This window comes from Rana temporaria, chromosome 1 (genome assembly GCF_905171775.1).
Source record: "Rana temporaria chromosome 1, aRanTem1.1, whole genome shotgun sequence".
Lineage (NCBI taxonomy): Eukaryota > Metazoa > Chordata > Amphibia > Anura > Ranidae > Rana > Rana temporaria.
In genome coordinates, this window is record NC_053489.1 from 661,337,100 (window position 1) to 661,345,980 (window position 8,881).

The 8,881-nt window shown below is 43.5% G+C and overlaps 1 protein-coding gene across 5 annotated transcripts in view; it reads right to left on the reverse strand.

Annotated features, from left to right (window-relative positions):
- Positions 1 to 8,881, reverse strand: part of ZNF638 (zinc finger protein 638) — a 67,872-nt gene that overhangs the window by 49,541 nt on the left and 9,450 nt on the right. For 3 of the 5 annotated variants that reach the window (XM_040335544.1, XM_040335542.1, XM_040335545.1), the window contains exons 2-5: positions 5,871 to 7,779; positions 2,690 to 2,751; positions 1,062 to 1,097; positions 58 to 308 (exon numbers count right to left, since the gene is read on the reverse strand). In XM_040335544.1, the coding sequence (XP_040191478.1) occupies positions 58 to 308; positions 1,062 to 1,097; positions 2,690 to 2,751; positions 5,871 to 7,779 (2,258 nt within the window). Of the gene's footprint in view, positions 1 to 57; positions 309 to 1,061; positions 1,098 to 2,689; positions 2,752 to 5,870; positions 7,797 to 8,881 lie in introns of those variants that run through there. The other 2 variants (XM_040335543.1, XM_040335546.1) reach the window with 2 other exon arrangements.

An 8,881-nucleotide genomic window follows, 5' to 3' on the forward strand; every position in this document is an offset into this window, starting at 1 on the left:
GTAATGTGCATTCAAGAAAATGCGGTCCACTATAGAAAAGGCAGCCTTTTGTATTACCAGGTGGAGTGCCTCTTCTAGGTCTCCTTGGTGATGGTGAACGCCGTGAAGGCCTAGGGCCAGGGGACCTTCTTGGGCTGCGTCGAACACGGCGCGGGCTTCGACTCCTGGATAACTTCGCAGATCTTGGGCTGCGGGAGCGTGACCTGTTAACCCTTGATCTCGATCCAGACCGCTTAGCTCTACGAGGACTTCCACTCTTGGATCGCGATACCTTTGGTGCGGCCTCATTTTGCTTGCCTTCATTCCTGCTATTACAATAAAAAAATCATGTTAAAATTTGTGCCATGTCAATGTTCTACAATATTCTTGCTTAGTTGAAGTTACACAATATTGATCAATTCCTCGTTTTATCAACGGCAGGACAGCGTTTGCAACTAAGCAAATTACATTATGTATTGGTAGACACAGTACCCCGTCATCAGTTTAGAGCATACACCTGGGAAAACCATTATACTGTATGCTTTCTACTAGCACATGGGTCTCCAAACTTTTCAAACAAAGGGCCACTTTATTGCCCTTCAGACTTCAGGAGGTCCGGATTGGGGCCAGCAAGGGAAGAAAATGTCACGGGCCCGGCATCAGTGAGAACAAATATGGCCTCAGGGTTGGTGGTCAATAGGAAGAAGAGTATTCCCCCTATTAGTAGGAGGAATAGTATCCCATCATTGGTATCAGTGGATAATATAGTGCCCCATTGTTGGTGTGAATAGGAGGCATAGTGCCTCATGTCAGAGGGAGGAATTGTGCCCCAAGAGCCGGATAAAGGCTAGCAATGGGCCACAGTTTGGAGACCCCTGTACTAGCACATGCACCAAACTGCAAGCAGTTCTCAGAATACCTGGACAGTCTTGGCTTCAGTGTCAACTGCCACTTTGCATCAAAGATAGCCAAGTGTTTACAAGGAGGGGTGCGTGCAGAATATGGACTATGCCTTTAAAATGTTTACTTATCCATATTTAAAGTCAATGGATTTTTAGAAAATAAATTAAAGCTGCACTTACTTTAAAGTGTGGACCTGGGGATTCCAATCTGGGTACCTAAAAAAAAAAAAAAAAAAAGTTAACTTCAAGTCAAATACCTTTAAAAATGTTGAGATACTTTGCCAAACCCAAGCAAATGAGCGCATCAGAAAATGCTATTGCAGTGTACAGACCTAGAAACACCAAGAGTATTTCCCCCCAGACTTTCCCTTCTGCACTCAGGGAGACTAACAGGGTATAAAACAGAGCTCCAGGAAACTATTATGCTCATCCCCATACAATTTTTACAGCACTATGGCTCTCCAAATAAAATGTGCTGAACATATGCCCCCCGCCCCCATAAGACTTGGGGGGGGGGGGGGGGGCATATGAGAAACCTGTGCAGATCACTGCACCCACTATCAGTGGATGGCTGGTGCAATATCAGGCTCCTGCAGACACTGCCTCCAGCTTTCTTGCTTATATCGCCATATGGGCTTGTCAGTCTGATAGCTGGAGGGTGGGTTTGTGAACTATGAGGGCACCTTGCAGTGTATTGGAGAACTACAAGCCATCTGCCATGATCGTGTCAGTTCTTCATTCACAGATTCAGGTTTAATGAATGCTGCACCAATTTTGAAATGTGAAAGCGGGTGCAGGGAGAAGATCCCCGCCTATTGTCACAGGGACAGGCGGGAACTAGAGCATGTCACAAAAGGTGACCTTTAATAGGGATGCACAGATTACCCCCCCCCCCTTTTTTTAATCGGCGATACCAAGTACCGATACTTTGCGGTGCGATTTGCGTCCATACAAAATAAGAATACGAGGAGAAACCAATCAGGAGTGCATAACTGGCAATCCTTGCCACATACCAAATAAAGAGAACATTTTGGAAATGAGGTGCCCCAGGGATTTTAGTTTCCAGACTGCTCCTGTGTGAACCCAGGCTGGTCAGTGATTTTGAACCCTAGTTCACACAGGAGCAGGGAAACCTCCCTGCACAACAGGTTGCACCATCTCAGGCTCCCATCAGACTGTAGACGACTGGACATCTGCAGTTGCTCCTGGCTATCACATGGCTTTGTTCCCTCCCCCCAAATACCCTGCGGCTTTCTCTACTCTGACCATACGGGCTAGACCGTTTCTGATTGGCCAGCGCTGTCAATGTGATGGTGCTGACCAATCAATCCCTGTAGCTTGTACCGTCGTCAGCACTAGGAGGAGATGGCTTGAGCCGCTGGGGCTAGGGGGGAGAGTACCGTTAGAGGGTGACACAAAGCCATGGGAGAGGCAGGAGGAGCCAAAGATGCCCACAGTCGGATGGGAGTCAGAACTGCTGGAACCCGTCATGAAGGGAGGTTTCCCGCAACACACCTCTCCCCTGTTCAAATTGCATGCAATTCTTTGCAGTGCGATTAGTGCCCATTCATTTTGTATGGATGCAAATTGCACCGCAAAGTATCAGTCTCGGTCTCAGCACCGTCACATCTCTAAACTTAACCTTTATAGTAACTCCTACATTCGTATCAGATGTAAAGTGTGTGGACTGGGAGTATTAAGGCCAATGCTACCAATTTATTTTTGGAGAGCCATAAGCAGCGACAAAATTGACAAGTTTGCACCTTGCCAAACCAAAAAGTCATGCATTAAAAATATGATGTCCTTACTGTTGACGCAACTTCCGACAGCTTTCAATGTGGCTTGCGTTATTCTGGTGTTTAATCCAGTCCTATCAGATGGAGGAAGTAAAAAGTTATTCATAATCAGAAGTACAAATTGTCCTACAGCACCTGACCCAGTGTAGATAACCTCTAAGCACTTTCTTTAGAACAGAAAAAAAATCTTCCAAAATCAACTGAATTCCTTTACAATATTATATGCATTGAAATATGGAGTGTATGCTTTATACACAGAGAATGTAAAATATTTTGCTCCCCCCCTTCTTTGGCCCACTTTATATTCACCAACATTTGAAATCTACTAATGCTGTGGTGAGCTTATACTGTTGCAGGGGGGGGAAATGAAAAGTAAGCAAATCTAAAAATGAAAAGCATAATAAAAGCCTAAACAGGGTTCATATTTGATTGAGAAAATGTGTTCTACAAGTTGAATTTAATTACCCCAAGTGCTTTGGCACTTACCTTAAAAGCAAATAAATCACCTAGCCAAAAAAAAAAAAATCAATACATTTTAATTGTCAAAACTGTTATAAAAACAGATTTACAAAATGAACGGTGATGATTCTGGAGGTTAACAATTCCACAGCTTCTTCTAAGCAGCACTTATCTGCTGGAATACAGGAAGAGACTTGCTTCTCTGGACCACATAGGAAAAAAAAAAACACATACACCGCATCTGGTGCTCCTTCTCGGAAAAGTCTTCACTTTCACAGTGGCAGCATCAGTTCTTCTCTTTACCCCCAATGGCTGTGTTGGGTTTTCTTTTTTTTATGGTTTTTCAAACATATTCACCCCCACACTACAATGCAAGCAATTCTACAACACTAGCTGATGTTTCAGGATAACCTGCAAATGTATTCCTTACTTCTGTTCAAAGTGGTGTCTCATCTCTAGAAAGTCTCACAATTCATATGTAACACTTATTACAGACAAGTTTTTTTTTTACCCTAGTGTTTTTATACTCTGTACAGCTAAAGTAAAAAAAAAAAAGTTTGCATTACATCTAATGCGTTAAAGTTTCACTAAACCCACATCATAAAAAGCTACCAATAAATGGTGTATTATTCATGCTGTTCATGAGATTCATTTTCTGTATTCTGCAAACTTGCGTGATCCTTCTGCTCTCCATCGCCCCCTTATGTTCGTGTCCCCAATTCAGCTAGGGCTTTTGCCACCACAACTCTGCACATGCTCAGTTTTCAGTGAGTTTCTATGCAGAGCATTTCCTCCTTGTATCTCAACAGCCCATGTGACTATAGACACACATGTGGGCGTATACAGTGATAAAATGACAACCCACTCCCTCCCTCCTTCCATGCCCACTAGCCAGCTAAACACAATGGGGTGGGATATTACATGTAGGTTAACTGAGGATTCACCTCCCCAAGACACAGGCAGGTGGCGAGTGACAGCATGTGACTGGAAGAAATCCACCCATACCATGTTATTGCCAAAAATATATTTGATTTCAAATATATATTTGTATGTCAATTTAAAAACAAAAAAAAAGTTTATGGATATGGTTTATTTTAACTCTGTATTCCACAGACTTTTTTTTATATTGAACATGTGACCAGCAGTAGAGGACTAGAAGCTCCTCCTTTCCTCGGTTTCCCTTCAGACAGGCTGGGAAAGATCTGGGTCACGTGACAGGCTGGGAAAGATCTGGGTCACGTGACAGGCTGGGAAAGATCTGGGTCACGTGACAGGCTGGGAAAGATCTGGGTCACGTGACAGGCTGGGAAAGATCTGGGTCACGTGACAGGCTGGGAAAGATCTGGGTCACGTGACAGGCTGGGAAAGATCTGGGTCACGTGACAGGCTGGGAAAGATCTGGGTCACGTGACAGGCTGGGAAAGATCTGGGTCACATGACAGGCTGGGAAAGATCTGGGTCACATGACAGGCTGGGAAAGATCTGGGTCACATGACAGGCTGGGAAAGATCTGGGTCACATGACAGGCTGGGAAAGATCTGGGTCACGTGATAGCTGTTTCCATTAGGAAAAAGTTATTTTAAAATTACAGTGCTATCTCCTCCATATACAAGGGACAATGTAAATTAAACAGCGTGTGTTTGGAACTGCCATTTATTTTTTTCACCTGCGTCATTTTTCATTCATGGACAGGATGAGAAACTAGTAACCTTACTGGATGCCGCCTCCTCCTCTCCCCTCCCCTTATCTTTCCTCTACTCAAGTACTCCTACACTTGGCCTCATCAGGTTTGGACTTTAAGATATTGTTAGATTTTGCTATAAATCTCTTTAGTAATTCTTTGATACATCACTGCAGATCTTCATGTGGGGGGACTTGCTACCCCAGCACAAGCAATAGAAGATCTTTAGGGAGCTTGGGGGGCCGATTCGGGACACCTATTCGGCCCTGGTGAGCTGTGTGGACTAGACAGTGTGATCCCTTTGGGGTAGCCTGCAGGGCTCTCACTGGGGCCATTGGGGTTTAGGGTTGGCTACACCACTTTCCCTGGTTTACCCCCTCCCCCCCCAATCTTATTTCATTCCCTAGTTCAAGGTGATTTCGCAATTTCCCTACAGGGTTGTTTAATGTTCATGTATTGAGGTACAGGTGACAGATCACATTCTGTTTGCTTCAAGCGTATACTGTTAACTGTATAACCTACTAGCATAGGTCCTCCCTGATCGGCCATGATGGCCCTAGGTTTGAGCAATTGTCGGTGATGTTTTTTTATATGTTTCTTCATTACAAAACTCAAACACATTGAAACAGAAACTAATGGGATCTGGTTGTGCCGAGATGTGACCTATAGCTTCATGTGGAAAGGGATTTTTTTTAGGAGGGGTCCATTTAAAGTATTAACCAAAGCAGATTAACTTGTCAAAACCTTAAAAACTTTGATGAACTAATAATGTACAGCAATACATGGATCATTCTAGAGATTTTTAAAAAGTTTTGATTGCTTCAAATTGAATATAGAAAAGAAAAATATTTAACTGTAAGAAGTTTTGACTTGCAAAGAAAGTACATAAAGTTAAGGATTATTCTGAGTAACAACTAAATCTGTTTAACAGGTAATGTTGTGGCATTTTGTGACTTTTGCAATTCATATTTCACAAAGCAGTATTTAGTGGGAATACCTATAAGACATGCATTTACAGAGTATGAAAATACAAACAAACATAAAAACACTCACCTTTAAGTGTCTACATTCTAGGTTACACAGAGAACAGATATGCGGAAAAATCCGTGGAGAGGCAGCAAAATAATCGTTCATCATGGAAGGAGTTGGCATGCGCTTCATCTTCTGGGCTTCCTCTTGAGACAAGGGTGGCGCCAAGCTCCCTTTCCCGGCAGTAGGATTTGCTTCAGCAGGTGACGCATAGTTACCCTGGCTAACCACAGTCCCAACTGGAGACTCTGCAGTCTTTCCTGAAAAGGTGGTGGTAGCGGCAGTGTCCGAGATAACAGGAACATTGCGAAGAGTGGTAGAAACAGTCTTGACTGCGTTTGCAGGACTCTCTGCATTCGAGACGGTGACTGAGCCCCCACTGGCTTTAGCAGTTGTCTGATCACCAACCAAAGGCTTGTTTTTGTTGAATCGGTCATTCTTGGGAGTCTGCCATGCTCCCTTGCGGCTGTTGGCTATAGTTGGGATTTTATTATCCATTGGGTTTTTGCCTTTCCCCCCCTTGTTAGCGTTGGAAGGTCCTGGTTCCTTGGAGACTGGTGACGGTTTCTGTTCTGATCTTGAAGAGTCAAAAGGTCGTGAAGGTGTGGAATTGTCATTAAACTGAAATTTGCTTGAATGTCCATAGTCAATAACTTTACTTGGTAAAACATCACCTCCTGAGCGTCTTCCTCCTCCTCCTCCACCTTGATCATGCGTGCCTCCGGTACGGTTGATTTTGCGCAGTCTGATGTCTCGCAAAATGTTGGGCAAGTTTACGGGCGTCAACTGTTCATCAGGATAACGACTGAGCTCCTCTAGGTCTTCATTTGATAACCCAAAGCTTTCCAGTATACTTGAAGCACTCTCATTAGTATAGCGATTCTGGACGTTTGGCATCCCGGCCAATGATGAAGATGGGCCTGATTTTATTCCCATATTCTGATTTAAATTTCCAAACATACTTAGGGGGTTTATTGGTTTCTTCTCCATTAGATGAGATGCTTCTGGTATGGAGGTTTTTGGATTCCCCCTCGAATTATTGGAAGAATGAACCACCCTACGATTCACGATAGATGGTATTTCTTGACTCTGCATGTTATTTCTGGGTTGTGCTGGAGTCATGGGGCTGCTGGAAGTAGGAAAACGTTGTGGCAAACCCTGAGGACCCATGTGTCTTTCAGGTGTTCTGAGTGGCAAGCCTGTCATTCCCATCGACTCATTGTTTCCTCCAAGAAATGACCCAGGACTGTCCATTGACCTCACACCAAACCCTTGGTTTTTTATTTCAGATTGAAAACCCATTCCTCCTTGATTCATGCCAGAAGGGCCCATTCTAAACACATTCATTCCAGACTGATTCATCCCAGATTGATTCATCCCAGATGGATTCACATTGGAGAGACCTAGATTTGGGTTTATTACGGGATGGCCCATGCGGGGCATGCCAGTGTTCATGTTTGGCTGGTTCATTCCTGAAAGGTTCATGCCTGAAAGGTTCATGCTTGGCTGGCTCATGCCTGAAAGGGTCATGCTTGGCTGGCTCATGCCTGAAAGGGTCATGCTTGGCTGGCTCATACTAGACAATCCCATGGCACTCATGTTCATGCCAGACATATTCATACCCGACATATTCATTCCAAGGGGATTCAGGCCAGGCTGGTTCATCCGTGGAGGTCCCATTGGTCTTTGACCAGGGAATCCACCTCTTGTGTTAAACATGGCTTGAGCTGTGCTGATTTTTAACAAAGCTTGATTTAACAAAGCATGAATAGGAGGTGTACTGTTTGAAGTGACCGACGTCAACTGCTGGAGAGCCAACTGAGTCTTAAGGTGGACAAGCTGTAAATGAGGATGGTTCAACAGGACGGGGCTAGAAATGCCAAAGTTCAAGGTATTCACAACTGGTGCGCAATTTTCCAAGAACAACACAAAGCTGAAATTTAAAACACAGATATTAGATTAACAATCGTTTATAACGGTTATACAGTGGCTACAACCAGAGATGGATATACTGAAAGGAATTATAGCCCATACGCAAAAAAACTTGCTGATAATAAAATGAATAAAACTTTTTACAAACGTGAGATATCTTAAACAGACTTGTGGGTGGTAGTAGGTGCATGACAAATCTGAGGTACTTCCAAACCGGCTGTGGATACACAAAATTTATATACCATAGACAAGGGAAAAAAATAAAATAAAAATCTGTATCTGTTTTTAGAAGGTTCCAAATCATCAGTGCATGAAACACGCCAAGAAACTGCAATTAAAACTTTTTAGTACTCAGGATTTAGTTTAGCCTGGAGCTTAAAAATATCATTACATACTAATGTTAAGAACAGTGCAGCAAGCCCCCAATACAGTCAAGTAAACGTACTGAAGTTTACCCAATTGCAAGAGCAGTTTTTGAGAGCAAAAAAAATAAAAGAATGCATTAATTTCTCTTATAAAACTTGATTTTAGGATTTCGTTCTGGGGAAAAATTCAAGTTGGATACAATGAAACCATAAGCAAAAACAAACCATTTAATTGCACATAAAGAACTATTTTTCATGTCACAGATGAGTAAATCCAGGCACTCCAGCAGAGCCAGGTCCTTGACCATAACTGCTGCAGCAACGCGGGTTGGTCAAAAACATTGGTCAGGAAACCGACCATTAAAGTGCTTATACTAGGTGATATTCAAGATAAGTTCAGACATAAAATTGTTGCATTTAAAATTCTTTAAAAAGAAGGCCAGCCAAAGCTTGTTTGTCTGGGCTTCTCCTATGGATCACAGGAGGGCAATTGGTTTAGTGACCCTTTTTTAACAGAGAGCAGGCTGAAGTCCGCTCTCCGCTGACGTCAGAGAAAACAGTGCAAGCACCGCATCATCACGATAATAAAGAGTGGATTCGCCAGGTGCCTGGACTGATACCCATCTCAGCCAGCCTCAGAGTCTGAGACGGCTGCTCTCCACACCTCCAAAGCTCATCTCTCCAGTGAGCGCATGTGTGTGTGGGGCAGAGCAGAGGGCTGTGACTGACTGGCAGCAG